This window comes from Leptidea sinapis, chromosome 2 (genome assembly GCF_905404315.1).
Source record: "Leptidea sinapis chromosome 2, ilLepSina1.1, whole genome shotgun sequence".
NCBI lineage: Eukaryota > Metazoa > Arthropoda > Insecta > Lepidoptera > Pieridae > Leptidea > Leptidea sinapis.
The window spans coordinates 27,556,405-27,573,323 of NC_066266.1; the positions used below are offsets into that span (position 1 = coordinate 27,556,405).

General features: G+C 33.7%; 1 protein-coding gene across 1 annotated transcript; it reads right to left on the reverse strand.

The window, feature by feature from the left end:
• Positions 1-2,825: 2,825 nt before the first annotated feature.
• On the reverse strand, positions 2,826-4,937 carry LOC126971507 (zinc finger protein 239-like). The gene has a single exon (XM_050817821.1). It carries the CDS (start codon positions 4,108-4,110, stop codon positions 2,977-2,979), a length of 1,134 nt encoding a protein of 377 aa, XP_050673778.1. The 5' UTR covers positions 4,111-4,937; the 3' UTR covers positions 2,826-2,976.
• Between the last annotated feature and the right edge of the window lie 11,982 nt (positions 4,938-16,919).

A 16,919-nucleotide genomic window follows, 5' to 3' on the forward strand; every position in this document is an offset into this window, starting at 1 on the left:
TTTATACCTTTAGAAATAAATATAAAATGTATTTGTTTACACTTCAGCTGGGCCTCTCTCAAAATAAATCTTAATATGTAGTTTGAATGAATATATTTAATGTGTATATGTATATATGGATATATATGTTTATATATGTATGTATATATATTTATATATTGGGCATATAAAATAAAAAATATAAAAGAACCGGTATGCACACAAAATTTAATACAAATTGATGTAGACGTTTCGGAGGAATTTGGTAAGAAACACCGGGACACGAGAATTTTATATATTATATAATCAATATATATCTAATTAATAACTGTTACGATCTAGCCGTCTACTATAATATTATTTTTTACCTTATGTTTTGAGTACTATCATTTATTTATTTTTTATTTATTACATAATTATTGTATTTAATAATGGAAGCACTTGTGGCTGTTATCGCGGCCGGCTTATTGAAGGTAGCTACTGAAAATCAGTGTTGGGTGAAACCCAACTAATATGCTGAGTAGCAAACCTTTTTGGGACATAACACTGCAAATACCACCTTATTATGTTGATATAGAATAAGCCTTACTTTAGTTTTTTAATGTATGTTAGTTTTACTTAGATTAGGCATATTATAGTAATTTTCAAGATAAGTTTTTTCATATTATTTGTTATTATATTTTGTAAATGTTCACGTGTATTTGTAGTGTTTGTTCCAATTAAAGCTATACTTACTTACTTATATAAACCTTCCTCTCCAATCACTCTATCTATTAATCGCATCAAAATCCGTTGCGTAGTTTTAAAGATTTAAGCATATATAGGGAGAGAGAAAGCGACTTTGTTTTATGCTGTGTAGTGATAATATTATATTCTTTATTTTGCGATAATTTATAACGTTTTTGTGAATTTAGAAGGTGTTAGAAATGTAATATTATTTGGAATTTTATTAAAGAACTGCACACAGACAAACAATTGTACTGAGTCACGTATTTGGAATAGGCATTTTATTTCTTGTATTGTAATCGTGATACTTCAAGCCAGTCCACACTCTAGCGCTGTACAAAGCGCAGGTCCGGCCACACATGGAGTATTGTTATCATATCTAGTCTGGCGCACCCCAGTATCAGCTCGATCCATTTGACTGTGTGCAACTGCTCGAATTGTCAGGGACCCAGCCCTATGTATTATTTTACTCTTTACTTTTACGTTGCAGGGAGTGTTCCGAAGAGCTATTTCACCTGATTCCTGCCTCTGAATTCACCTTCGCACGACACGCCCAAAATAGGATATCATCCCCACCATCTCGATGTGTGGTTTTCAAGGAACGTTCTTCCACGTACTACAAAGCTGTGAAATGAGCTTTGTACGGTTTTTCCGGGTCGATACGACATGGATACATTAAAAAAAGGGCGTAAACATTTCCTAAAGGCTAGCAACGCTCCTGTGATTCCTCTGGTATTGCGAGCGATATGGGCGGCGTGATCACTGAACACCAGGTGACGCGTACGCTTGATTTTTCTCCTCTTCCATAAAAAAGTCTAATGCTTGTAACAGTGGGGGTGCCACAGGGCTCAAATTTAGGGCCATTTCTGTTTCTTATCTACAATAACGACCTACCTTAACTTGAGGGGAATAATCATGATATAGTAGTACCGTTTTCAGATGGCACATCTTAGTTAAACATTGGCAATGATTTGTTGTCGATTTTTGGTACATCTGGTTCAATGATCACCATCACTGTAAGTTGGGATTGTTTTTAAGGCAAGGGGATTGATGAAAGGAGCAAGTGCACTAACCTGGAAAATCACAGGGGTTGCAGATGGTATGTGCGTGCGCAGATGAAGCCTCAATCTTCTCTTGCCAGGAACTGTGGGTTTCCTTCTCTCTACGCTATTGGTACCTATATATTAGTCGCATCACTACTACTATAATATTATATTATCACTAAATGGATGCGGCGAGTTTATCCACGCGGTCGAGGAAGCGGTGCTTTGCTGTGCTATTGTCACGAGAGTACTTGCGTATATCACGGCGACTAATTAGTAGCGGTTCTTCCGGTTACGAATACCTTCAGTCAGAACGAAGTCGATATATACATGGTGGTTTTTTGAGAAGGGCGGTGATGGCCAAGTCGGAAACTACGAGACTTAGAGAAAAGTCGTGAAAGGAGCCATGCCTCCGATTTAAAAGAAACCAACAACTACATACTTAGTTTGTTAACTTTTGACGGAAATCGACCCGAATGATTATTAAAAAAAAATACATCCTGTAATAATACAGGATGTATTTTTTTTTCAATAATGAACCAATGGATTCTGTTGCTGATGAGGATCTGTAATAATACAGGATGTATTTTTTTTTTTCAATAATGAACCAATGGATTCTGTTGCTGATGAGGATCAAACTTTGTTAAGATATGTATTACTAAAATATACGGGATACGGGAATTTCTGGGCATAAATGTAATAAGTTGAGATATCGTTGAAAAAAATTGTCATATTTTTCTATTTTAAAATATAAAAGAATAGCCTAATTCACAATCTACAAGACGAGAAATCTTAAAATTTACGTTAATAACTTAATAAGGGGTTCTTTCTCCAACGAAAAATTCTGCGAAACGTTCCACTTGCCTTCGCAGTACTACCCAACGTAGGTCTTCACCATATAGTGATATTCGGGCTTCCTCCGAGAATAATAACTCTGCACGTCTCATTCTCTTATAGCAACTGCTAATAATATAAGCTAAACATTGCAGATAGTAACATTATAAAAAAAACTTAACGGTTTCTTCAACTTCAGAACTTCTCATCCGCTTAGACTGCCGTTTACGATTAAGACTTTTCATCACAATGTTTAATAATATTATGTATCTTCAAATGAGCGAAATGATTGAAACTCTCACCGCATACACGACATGAAAATATCTTCTCACTAGTATGTTTTCTATTGTGTCTCTCCAGATACCTTCGATAGTGGAAACCTTTACCACAAATTTCACATCGGTAGGTCTTCGCCAGTATGTGTTATTTTATGTGCCTCATAGTCACTTAAATCATGGAAATTCTTACTACATACATTACATGAATGTATCTTTTCACCTGTATGTATTCTATTGTGCCGCTTCGAAGAACTTAAATCATTGAAACTTTTACCACACACATTACAGGAATACGGCTTTTCGCCAGTATGTATTCTTCTATGTCTCTCCAATTCACTAATATAATGAAAACCTTTATAACATACATCACAGGGATAGCGACTATCTCCACTATGTATTATTTTATGTTTCTCCAAATCACTGAAATCACTGAAACTGTCGCTACACAAATTACACGGAAATTCCCTTTCACCATTATGTAATTTATTATGTCTCTTCAAAGAACTATTGTCATTGAAACTCTTACCACACACCTTGCAAGAATAGACTTTTTCTCCAGTATGAATTCTATTATGTCGTTTCAATGAACTCACCTCACTGAAACTCTTACCACATTCATTACATGAATATACTTTTTCACCGGTGTGAATTCTATTATGCCTCTTCAAACGACTCACATCATAAAAATTCTTACCACACACTTTACATGAATAGGGTCTTTCTCCGGTGTGTATTCTTTTATGTGACTTCAGATGATGAGAACGATTGAAGCTCTTACCGCACTCATCACATGAATACGGCCTTACACCGGTATGAATTCTGTTGTGTTTCAGTAAAGAACCTGCACATCCAAACGTTTTACCACATACAGAACAAGCACGCCGTTTATTTTTACTAGGTCCAAATTTAGGATCACTCATTAGTAACAGATTGTGTGTGAGGATATCTTTATTTTCATTATCAGATAATATAATATTATTAATTATATTTATGTTAGGTTGAATAATTAATGGAATTTCTATTCCATTCATACTGGCTTCTATATTTTCAGGTTTGGTAAACTCAGTTCTACTATTTACTTCTATATTTGATATTCTCTCGTAATGTTCTTCGGAATATGCCAACTTGTTTATGTTATTTGTATCTATAATTAACTCTTCTGTCGTATTAAAATCACCGCCGTAACTGTTTTCAGTTGTATTTAACTGTAAGTTTTGGCCGTTAATCATGTTTAGTTTCTTGTATGTCATTTGTTGTATTATGTTGTCACCGTCGTCTCTTTTATCGCTTTTTTCTTGTCCTATTTCTTTATTTTCTCTAGTCCTTCTTGCTTTTGAAGCTTCAACTGCAATATAAAAATAATTTCTTTAACCGTCAATTCCGTTTTAATACCCATGTGATTACTATTTAATTTTATTGATACTGAATATTTGTGAATGAATGAAGAAAGAATGACAAATCAAATATATAAGTAAAGTGTGTGGACAAGTCGGTCGGAGACCTCGCAGAACATTTGTCGACCAAATCGGGGACGTTCTGAAAAAAGGTAAGGTCCTAAGCATCCGGGACCGGCGAGCGAAGAGTAAATAATGTAGCAGAAGCGGGTGAGGTTTGTAAGGATAGAAGCAAGTGTCATTCTATTGTCTCTGCCTATTCCGACGAAACAGGCGTGTTTGTGTGTGTGTGTGAATATTTATTAGGATTTATTCAGGACGTATTTGCTATGTTATGGGTAACCTTTATTTGTAACTATCAGTATGTAATCTTCTTTACAGTTCAATAAATTGAACACATATATTGTAAAATGGCGGGCTCTTAGGTTGTTCGTGTTAAATGCATGTTTCTGTAAAAATAACCAACGTAACCTAGTTTTGCTGCATCATCACCTGGTGTCTCATGCTCTTCCACATCTATCTCCACTTCTAACTCCTGTTTAATGAATACAACTCCACCTTGCACACTGTCTTTATTTAAATAACTGTTGACTTCATCATCAACCTTTCGTGAATTGACCGATTCTAAAAAAATAGTATCGTTTAATAGGTTAGTTAGAAAGCTGAACCTGATGAAGGTTTCATTTTTGTTTCTTTTTTAAAGGGCAATAGGCATTTTGGTACCACCCTCCAACAGCAATAATTGTTGTATCGTTGAATAGCTCTTAATCATACAATGAATATTTACTATGGCCACTTTCATTAATTCATAGTCCGTTTGTAAATATTGCGTTATGAATGTGTAGATTTTTTTTGTTATTTCAGTCCCTTTTTATTAAACTTATTTCTGGTTTTCTAAAACTGGTAAAACTGGTTTTCTTCATTTTTTATTAATAATATTCATAAATGATGCAGCTTCTTAAATGAAGTCTCAGTCGAGCAGTAGACTGAGATTCATGTAATGATTTTCCCCCTAAAAGCGATATAGTTACGAGATCTAGTCACTCATAAACACTTAGTTCGACATCAGTAAAAACCAGCAAAAGCAAAGTTTGAGTAGATTATCCGAACGGACAGCAAATCGAGACAAGCGCCAAACATACTTGTATATACAACGTGAATCAAAAAGGGTTTACTATGCTTTGAACCCAACATTCCTTAGGTCATCTCTAATGACTATGTGAAGTCAGAAATGAATTAGCGTTATATTTGAACACAATATTTAAAGTCCACAGTTTTCGCAAAAACTATGCATCCCGCAACCCTTATCAGCTGCTTTTCTGAACTCTCTTTGACCTAAAAGTAGATGTGACATAATATCAGATAATAGTAAAATGCCTACTGCTCATTTCACCTGTGAGGAAAATTATAATCTCATTTTGCCATGAAGACGAAGTTATTTTGTTCTTTAGCTGATATTGAAAATCATTCTAAATTTGTATTTAATTTGATTACCAATAAAGATAGGTAATTCTAATCCAATTATGAAACTCTGTAATGCATATTTTTAGGTTAAAAAGTTCGGCCTATCGGCATTTTTACTCTTTGAACTGTGTGAATGTGAATATCATGATTCAAATATTTACTGCTCTGTGATTGGAGAATGTTTATGTGTTTGTAAAATCAACGGGATTGCCGATTGTAAAGGAACCTACACACCGGACCATTTTAAATTCAAGATATTTTTGTTGTGTTGGAAATTAAATGAGTTCTCATTTTTGATAAGTTATTACCTAAGCACTTTAATGTAGGATTATTTGAATGATTGATGTCTCAAGGTGACGAGCGCAATTGTAGTTCCGCACGCGTTTTTGGGTTTTTCTTAACTCTTGATCGGCACTGCATTGTAATGGGCAGGGCGTATCAATTACCATTCGCTGAATGTCCAGCTCGTCTTGTCCCTTCTTAACACAAAAAAATGTATTATCCAATAAAGATAATTCTAATAGGCTCCTATTAAGAAATTGTTCTTTACCGATAACTTTAGTCAAAAATGGATGTCTTTGACCATTCTCGTATTAATAATAGATAGGTAGGTATTCCATCCCCGGGCCGGGCATTTGCAAAGCATTGGGGTTTTAGTAAGAAATTTCTGAGTAGACCAGAGTTTAGAAATTTTGTCGTATCACCGCTCTTTGACAACACTTCCTTTACATCCTCGCCTAGTATCGGAATACTGGGTCTCGAAATCTTCAGTGATTGTCAATTTCGAGGCCATCTGAAGAGCAAAGCCAAATAGGTTGTCATCTCTGGTCTGGCGCACCCCAGTATAAGCTCGATCCATTTGACCGCGCGCAACGCAGAGCAGCTCGAATTGTCGGGGACCCAGTGCTCTGTGAACGGCTGGATCACTTGGCGTTGCGTAGAGACATCGCCTCATTGCGTGCCTTCTACCGCATTTATCATGGGGAGTGTTCCGAAGAGCTGTTTCACCTGATTCCTGCTGCCGAATTCGGTCCTCCACAGTGCGGTTTTCAAGGAGCTTTCTTATGAATAAACTTCCTTGTGCGGTGTTTCCGGGATGATACGACATGGGTACCTTCAATAAAAGTGCATACACCTTCCTTAAAGGCCAGCAACGCTCCTGTGATTCCTCTGGTGTTGCAAGAGAATGTGAGCGGCGGTGATCACTTAACACCAGGTGACTCGTACGTTCGTTTGTATTCCCTTTCCATAAAAAATACAAGCCACGTGTTATTTCGGCGAGTGTGCATACCCCTTATACATAATACCAAATTCAATAGACATTTTATTTAATAATTTTTATACTTTAGTTGTGTTCTGACATTCATGTTTGTTAAATCGTCGCGTTGGACTTTTGGATTGCAGTATTTACCTACGTACCTCCTTATAACTGTATCATGTGTGATATACCTGGGCTGTTTTGAATGTACTAGTGATGAAATTACTAGGTATCTACTTACTGTACGGTACCTAACTACCTAAAACAATCAACATGACGTGATGTGGTGGTTTCTGTGTATTTATTGTGAAACTCAAGAAGTCTTAAAAAGCTGCGCAGCAAGATTAGTATGTACTATTATTATCGAATACCTAATGTTTAAGTCCGTAGGTAGGTTACCTAATTGTGTTTACAAACAACGGCTCCGCCCATATTAAATGGCGGTCTCTTTAAAAGTTAGGGTTGTCTGAGAAAAGAAATTGAAAAGTAATATTTTTATTTTGTAGGGGCTTTTTTTATTCTTATTTATTTTATTTATTCAAATTTAAACTTCACAATACTATTGCATATGACTTATATAACGTAGCATTGAAGGGATGTTATACCCTTTTTGATTCATGTTGTATATATATATCTTTCCGGACATATAAAAATCATAGCTGTTGGAGCATGTACTAAGAACCATACATTTTTGCCCATTGACCTTTACTAACGGCTTTGGCCACAAAACCTTTATTGACCATATGTATCTATTTAGGTTTACCAACATATAGTACACAAAAACACAACTTAAAAAGACAGCTTAGATATAATAACTTAGGTGAAAACAGTCAAAGGACATAAAATAATAAACATACCTATAAATAATTTGTTATGTTTTTAAAGTGATAACCCTCACTTCTAGCATTAATAAAATATATAATATATGCCAGTGCTGGCACGGAACGCCAGAGGTCATGGGTTCGAGTTTGCCATAAAATTTTGTTTTTTAATTAATTACTTTTGTTCAAGTACTAGGCAGTCTCTTAAAACAATACTCATCATTACCTGGTAACTCCTGTTGTCCTTCTATCTCTTCCCCACTTTCATGCTTAATGAACACTTCAGTTTGAAATTTATGTATGTTCTCATTGTCACCAAAGTTTAACACTAAAATATTGTAAACAATATAATCTCAATATAAATACCAGTGGGAGGTGCCTTTGCACAGGATTCCGGCTAGATTATGGGTACCACAAGGGCGGTAATGTGTAAGCATTCTTGTGTTTCGGTCTGAAGGGCGCCGTAGCTAGTGAAATTAATCGGCAAATGAAACTGAACATCTTATATCTCAAGGTGACGAGCGCAATTGTAGTCGCTCAGAACTTTTAAGTTTTTGAATAATTTGGAGTGGAACTGCTACATTGTAATGGGCAAATATATAGCTTTATGTCAAAAGCTGGGAGTTTTGCAAGTGGGCGCAAAATTGCTGTCGTTCATTCTCGCTCAAACCCTAAGCATGGGAACAGTGGAGTTCCCAAGCCTTATAAACAAAGATATTCCCATATCTCTGACATCTAACTCCACCAATGCAGCATATTCTGCAGATTTCAATACCATCCTCTCCAACTAAAAGTTAAGATAAGACCATAGATGGTCCATGTAAAGGAATTTCTCAGAGAATCGAAAGTATTGTAGTTTTTTTTGTGTTTATGGAAAAGGAGGACAAACCAGTGTACGGGTCACCTGGTGTTAAGTGAACACGGCCCACATTCTCTTGCAACACCAGAGGAACCACAGGAACGTTGCCGGCCTTTAAGGAAGGTGTACGCGCTTTTTTTTCAAGGCACCCATGTGGTATCGTCCTGGAAACACCATATAAGGAACCTCATTCCACAGTTGTACGTGGAAGAAAGCTCCTTGAAAACCGCCTCACATCCAGATGGTGAGGATGATATCCATCCACGCAACTTGAAGTGTAGTTACACACAAAACTTAATACTTATACATATATTACATTCCTAAAATCATTTCCAGCCTGGGACTAGATCATGATAATCTTATATGTGTGTAAGTAATATATAATCAACCTAAATGAAAACTACTAAAAAGCCATACACATACTAAAACTACACTGTCAAATTCAACAAAATTGGTCATAAAATGAAAACCATTTTTATGGGACCGAATGGCAACTATTCCACATCAAACTAAAGAAGAAACCAGTAAATTGGATCATAAATGTCAGCATAATAGATGTTCATACACAAAAAAAATCTGTTTGAATTGAGAACCTCCTCCCTTTTGTAGTCGGTTAATGACTTAAATACAATATTTATTGTGTTATTTAAAGAGGGCAATAATAAAAAGGTGAGTTAACCGTGAGTAAAGCCTTTTTAGACAAATAAATACATTAAATTCGAAATTATAATTTGAGACTACAAACTTCCTAAAATTACCTGGTATTTCATGTTCTATTTCTTCAAATTCCACTTTAATCTCTTGTTTGATAAAATGTTTATGGTCCATTGTTATTTTGTTTGGATGCAATAAAAAATCTGATTTTAATTAGAAATATGATGTATTATGAGTCATTTCTCTGAAACAAAAAAAATATTCACTAAAAATACATATTGAATTTAAACCCTAAATACTTCTATTCTATTCTTCGTACTGTGGTTTCTATCTTATAATATCTTTAAATGAGCAATTATTGCATATATATATAATTATGTCGATCTAGCTAGGTTTCAATTTTAAAAAATGTAGTTTTATTCATGTTATAATGAGAAACTGCTACAATAACATTAGAATACAAAGGTAATTTCACCACTATATACAAGACTATAATAGCTAAGATGGGACATTGGGTGATCTGGAAAGCAGAAGATCCCGGTTCGAATCCAGATATCCTAGTAGTTATGTTGTTGTTGTAGTTTTGTACATTCGTAAAAATCCGAGCAAGGCTCGGTCGTCTGGATATTGGAAGTCATACCAGAAGTAAGCCATGTCATTTTAAAGTAGACCACTAAGCTTAGAGTATTTGTTTTCTAATTAGAATAGTAGTTATCGAATGTGATTGTGTTTGTCAACTATTCAACCTATCAAAATTATGCTAAGCCAGCTTCACAAATATGATCCCTCTTACACTGCCAAATTGTTCTTGATGACTTCGCAGTCATCGATGCAAGCTGTCTTGCAAGCTTCGGATCGAATTGCTATATTGTCTTGCATGTGACTACTTATGCAATTACGACAAGAAGGCAGCCTGGAGTGGTTTTCAATTTCAGACTCCCCTGTCTGTTAATACATTTGAAAATAAAACAATAAGTTAGCTGCTTAAGTAAAAAGTTTCAAAGCTGAATTAAAAATCATTGGATAAGGTATTTACCGTTGATAAGTTTATTAGGACAGAAAAGTCAATGATAGTTATGATTTTTATCTAAAGTAAGAGATAGATTGAATATTGGAAACTGCCAAAGTAAAAGAAGGTAAGTGAACAAACTTATCATGAAGATATATATATAAGCCACTAGAAAGAATAGAATAGAATGATTAGATTTTTTTTTTATTAATTGGCATGGTAATGATTAGCTGGAAAAAAGACTTGCTAGACACAACAAAGTATCTATACATGAAAGGTACCTATTAAATCATTTTTAAAAAAGAAAGATTATCGGAAGTTAAACAGAAAGATTAATGAAGTGAATTTATAAGCTGGAATTGAAAAAAAATTGGCAGAATTGCAAGAATTGACGATTCATTCGTACATAACTCACACAAATAGTAAATCGCATATTAGCGCATATTATAGTAAATCGCATTTAACAAATATAATTATTATTATTTAAATGGTTAGTGAAATAGATTAAATAATCAAAAAGTATCAAAGAAGAGAGCATGGATTGAGGATGAGGTGATTACAATCAGGTGACCAGTTGTTCTTTATTCACAATTCTTCGAATCTTAGAAAAAATCAATAAACTACATGAAGTTCATCCTTCAACATAAATCGTACCTTGGCCGTTTAGTGTAACTGGCACATATAATTTAACTCTTGACAACAATTAAAATATTGATTATTGATACAAAGGCTAAAACACATTTCACATTACAATTTATTATAAACATAAAATTCACAAACAAAACCATCACCAAATTTCACCGTAAGCTTCCTTTTTTTTGGAGTTTATGGCCTGGTATGGTAACCTTTAGGCCAAATAAGCTTACTTTAAATGGCAAAGCCACAGACTATAACTAGTACGTAAATGACACCTCACTCGATCTTTAGTCGCCTTGCGAGGACAGTAGCGATAGGAATTAGGAGTTGGTTTTGTTGTTCAAAATTGTTAATTTTTATGACACTGTTTAAAATTACAATATACGATATTGTAATTTTTTCCTGCGTGGTTTTAATATGTAAGAAACTTTACTCTACATAGGGTTTCTCGTGCTTATGGATCGATTACTGGGTTATATTTAGCTAAGTCTACCACTGGCTAAGTGTTGAATACTACATTATAATAATATGTACGTGTAAATCATGTATGTGTGAGTGCGTTGATTCGGGTGCTCTAGAAAAAAATTGAATTAAATTACAGTTTTATTCATTACGGCGAGAATTAAATTTGAAACGTTCATGTGCTAGTTTTACAGCTGATTTGTTAGTGAGATGACATAACCGTCACTATAATATCGATGGCACAAATTCAGCAATATTTATTTGATGGAAATTAAAAAAATTTAGAATAATAATAAGAAGAAAACTCTAACTTTTTCAGCGTTCATTACGTCTGTTTTATGTTGATATTCTATATAGACTATAGTTACGCTGTAACAATAATAATTGAAATCTTTTTTTACTAAATAAAAATTTCTCAATGTCACGAAGAAAAACAGCGGGAACTGAATAACTAAAACAATTATACAACATAATAAATAAAACAATTTACAAATTAAAAATATTTTTATTGCAGTGCATTTTTACTGTCCCCTGAACAGAACAATTTTTTTAAGGTAATTTCAGTGTTTCTTTTGAAACATTTTAATAACGCTTCACATCTAAGCCTTGCTGAAATATATATTTCCATTATATATTTATTTATTAAATATCGGTGATAACACAATGGGGAAACACAGGGCAAACATATCGAAAACAGTCACTACTGGATACTGAGGATTATATTCGATCTATGTTCCTAATGTTCGCTATTTAGGTGTCTATGGGTTATAAAGTAGATGCGTTTCTAACATAATCATGGTTTGGTATACATTCTAAGATTCAAGTGTTACCAACTGCCACTGACTTCTACTTTAAATCACTGGACTGGCGGCTGACAAAGTACTTTTGTGCCTGTTTGATATTCGCCACTTTGGTGCTGTTGGCCATGCAGCGAGAGTCTGCGGTACTAAAACTAATGATGACAACCTCAGCAAACATAAATAGATAGTAGGAAACTATTTACAAAAAAAAATGTGTACTGTATTACGTTGATTCTTGAAGTATATAAAACACGGAAAACGAACGAAATTAATTCAAAATGCAAAAATACTTCAGAGTATTGTACGTTCCTTCGCGACCATTTGTATTATACGTTAAAATTAGTTCTCTAGACGCTCGCGAGTGGCGCTTCAAATAGGCACCAAAAATTTACTGTCAAACATATGGAACAGCCTGTCCAGTGGTATTTATACAGGTCAGTGCCTACTGCTAATGCTATGGTATGGAAAAAAGCATGAATAAATCATTCCCGACTCGTGGTCACATCAGTTAAAGTCAAATATTCAACAAAGAGAAAGCTGCAAACCTCATTTTCAAAAAAAAAAAATATTCTTACATTACCGTGCACATTTATATTCGAAATATGTAAGTTTGTAAGAAAACACCCAAATCTATAAACTAAAATCATGGACGTGCCCCGGCACAACACACCTCGCTATAAAAATAATCTTATGCAAACTAACTCTAAATTAACATTACACAGTTCCGGTGCCTACCCAATGTCAGTTAAAATTTATAATAAGTTACCAGAACACTTAAAAGCCGAAACCAATATAAAAAAAATCATAACCTCTTTGAAAAAGTTAGGTACTTTTGTAAAAATGTTACTATTCTATTAATGAATACCTAGAGGAAAAATATATTTGAATGTCTGCCCCTCTGTCGTTAATTGCTATGCCTTATTACGAGTTGCATGTGATAATTATTTAGTACTTCAATTTTGTTTAGTAACTAAGTCGCATGTAACGCAATTTTATAAAATAAATACATACAAAGTTTGTTACACCAATGTGACTACAAGTATTTCTTTTTCCTCGTAGGCACACCAAGGATTTTACATTCTGTTGGTAATTGAAATAAGTGAAGTGTCAATTTATATTCTCATGATCTCGACGTTCTCGATAGTTTACGGCCGTTCCCAATATTCAGTCTATCTCTTACTTGAGATAAAAATCGTAACTATCGTTGGGTTTTCTGTCCCAATAAGCTTGTCGACGGTAACTCACCTTATCCGTACACGCTGTCTGTCAATGGGACGACGCGGACGTATAGCTTACCAGCGATAGAAGTTTGTATGGAAATTGCAATTCACGCGTCAAAATAGGCAAAGATGTATAACTTTTGCACGTAGTATTTCCATAAAATTATCTAAAGATGAATAATTATTTATAAGTTTCGTTTGCGTATTAATAACCAATTTATCTTTTTCAATTTCCTTTCCTTGGGCATTTTACAATGTCAATTTACATGTCCTCATTTAAGAAAGTTAATTAGTGTATTAACTGTCACATAATAATTTTTGTTAATTATTTCGTTTAGTGAGGAGTGCTAACTTTCGCAAACATTATGTGTTCTGTGTCTTTCTCCGTAAACGTTCCATTCTGCAATGAAACTTTCATGTTTGAGCCTGTATTTCTTCATGTACCTACGTTAATGATGAGATAGCAATATTTATTTCTTGATAATGCACAAGATGATTATGATTAGAGAAGATGCACAAACAAATGAAAACCTTAATCAATTTATTTATACTGATATACTTGGTTGTTTTTTATTTGAATCATGAATGGGAAAGAGTCGTAGGACAGTTACAGGTATAAAATGGTTATACATTTCATAACTCAATTTCATTCGTAATTTAAAAATTTTGAGGCTATGTCAAAAATTTGTAAAAACAATAGTTGTAGTTTGTAGATCTTTTTCTTACCTACCTACAACTTTGCCAATTGACTTGCAGTTTTGCCGGAAATCAAGATAAACCGTTTTTTATCTTAAAACACCCTTTTCCACTTCCCGTAATCTATTTTTCCTTTCATTTTTATTATATATCTCTTCCGTTACCAATGGGTTTCATCCTACTATTATCAATTCACTTTTTATCATTTTCAAACTTCAAACGCTTCAGCACGAGTCTAATTTATAATAATAAAATCAATATTAAATAAAAGAACATAAATTTAAGATTTAAACTTTAAAGTTCGCTTAATAGAACTGATTTTAATTGATTAATAATGGTATCATTGCATTCAGCAAGTACCACTTTTCCATAAACAAGAAAGAATCAATGGGAATACAAATTTGCATACTCCAGTAAGTTTAATGAATCATGACGTTGCTAGATACTGACCTGACAAAAGTGTACAAAATTTTAATACCGTGTCTTAATTCACATGTGAGGTTGTACTAGCGCCATCTATAAATGTTATGCGAAACGATAACTTAAGGTTACAGAGGAACTAATAAGGAAGATAATTTAGTCACCGACGCTTCAAATTAGGATATCATGGGTTAGGATAAACTTTTCCTATATAAATTTGGATATCTATATATATAAATGAATTGCTGTGCGTTAGTCTCGCTAAAACTCGAGAACGGCTGGCTCGATTTGGCTAATTTTGGTCTTGAATTATTTATGGAAGTCCAGAGAAGGTTTAAAAGGTTGAATAAATATGAAAATGCTCGGAATCAAATAAAAAATTATAATTTTGATTTTCCTTTGATGTGTCCCCCGTTGTTCAGAAATCAAATAAAAATAATTGTTTAATATGAATAACTAATTAGAATTTTTGTATCTTTCTAACTTGCTCAGAAGGTTAAAAATAAACTTAATTTTAGTTAGCTATAGAAAGTTGTTAACTAACCATCAGATTATTTTTATCTTAGGTTTTGTCAAAAAATAACATTTCTGAACCTAACCGCACCACAAAACAAAACAATAAATATAGTTTATCAGAAAGCTTTAAATTGATTAACAGACTGTAACATAACTGTGTGTGTCTATCAATATCAAATTGAAACCTTATAAATAGTCAGTATTTCAGGAAAACTATGTTTCGTAAGTAAACAACATCATGTGTAATTAATCGAAAAAAATAATAAAATTTAAATAATACCGAGCATTTCTTTTTATTTAGTTTAATAAAAAAGGATTCCTTTTGTCTGTATTAAGTTGATTTCATACAAAAGTTTAGGTCTTTTATTTATCCATTGAGGCAGTATGAAGTCTGCTGGGTCAGCTAGTTCTATAAAAAATTCTCGTGTCACAATTTTAGTTACCTTACTCCTCCGAAACGGCTTTACTGTTATTTGCGAAATTTTATATGCATGTTCAATAGGTCTGAGAATCGGCGACTATATATTTTTCATCCCCCTAAATGTTAAGGGTGATCCACCCCAATTTTTTATTTTTATTTTTTTAGACGTAGTTTTTTATTTTATTTTTTTAAGATAAAGCATTAAAAAATACATACAATCGTAAATTTTCAACCCTCTACGATCAACCCCTATTTTTGTATCACGATTTTTATATTATTCTGTTCCATCCAGAAATCCGCTATAGGGTTGCAAGATGGCAATGGATCAATACTTACAATAATTGTAGTACGATAAATTTGGTAGGTCTGAGAATCGATTGCATCTACTTTTTACGCCCCAAAAATTTTTTAATTACTTTATATAGCAATAAAACGATTGCTGGGTCAGCTAGTTGGGATATAAAAATACAACCCTAAGGTTAAGAAAACAAGAAAGCAGGGGATAGTTGATTGACACACCTGAGGGTAGATTTTTTATGGATAAAAAGCAATAATGTGACGCGAAAATCTGGGACGTTTTTGTCCAAGAAGCAGTTGACTCTCTCAATGGTATGAAAGGGCGAACATGGCAAAAAGCACATAGCGCCGCTTGTAAGTATAACTTCCCTACTACTTGTTTCATGCGGCCAATTAAAAATAATTTAATTAATAATTTATAATAACTATAAACGAGTATTAAGAGTTAGTTTTCCAAAGAAGTTTCACTTCTGACATGTGTACGCACGCATTTTTTTTATTTTTATTGAATAGCGTACCTAGAAGGGGGTCCCATATAAATTTGAAATAGAATCCTCCCTTAAGGGTGCGAAAATAGGGGTTAATGCGGAGTTGTGTATTACATAAAAAAAGCTCACGTTGAGCTTTAGACCTGTCAGTCTCTTGTTGTGTATTATAAATCTCTGTCTTTGCATTTCTGATAAAGCTCGTTCATCATGAAGTTTTTTGTAATACCTTATTTGGTTTAAAGATACTTTCGCGTTTATATTCTATATCTATATTTAAATATAAGAGATTTCCTTCGATAATTTACTCATCACGAAGTCTCAGAAACTTGGAAGGTAGGTTCTTTCTAGGATGTAGGTGTCAGCTAAGAAACGGAATTGAGAAACTCCTCCCCTTAAGGGATGAAATAAGGGTAGAAGGTTGTATGAAAGTCCTATGTTTTTGAAGTTAGAGACGTGGAAATCGACATTTAGGTTATTAGCTTTTAATAATAAAAATCTGTGTAAGTCATTTTAGGAAAGGTGGTAAAGTTTGTTTAAAAATGAAAAATGATCTGTAGATTATTTATAGGGGGCAACTGCTAGTTGTATTTAAAAGAGATATAAAAAGCGCTGATTCACTCTCTCACTGACTAATCATGAAATCA

Coding starts and splice junctions, on each gene's coding strand:
- LOC126971507 (XM_050817821.1), bottom strand. CDS start 4,110: ATGACATACAAGAAACTAAACATGATTAACGGCCAAAACTTACAGTTA.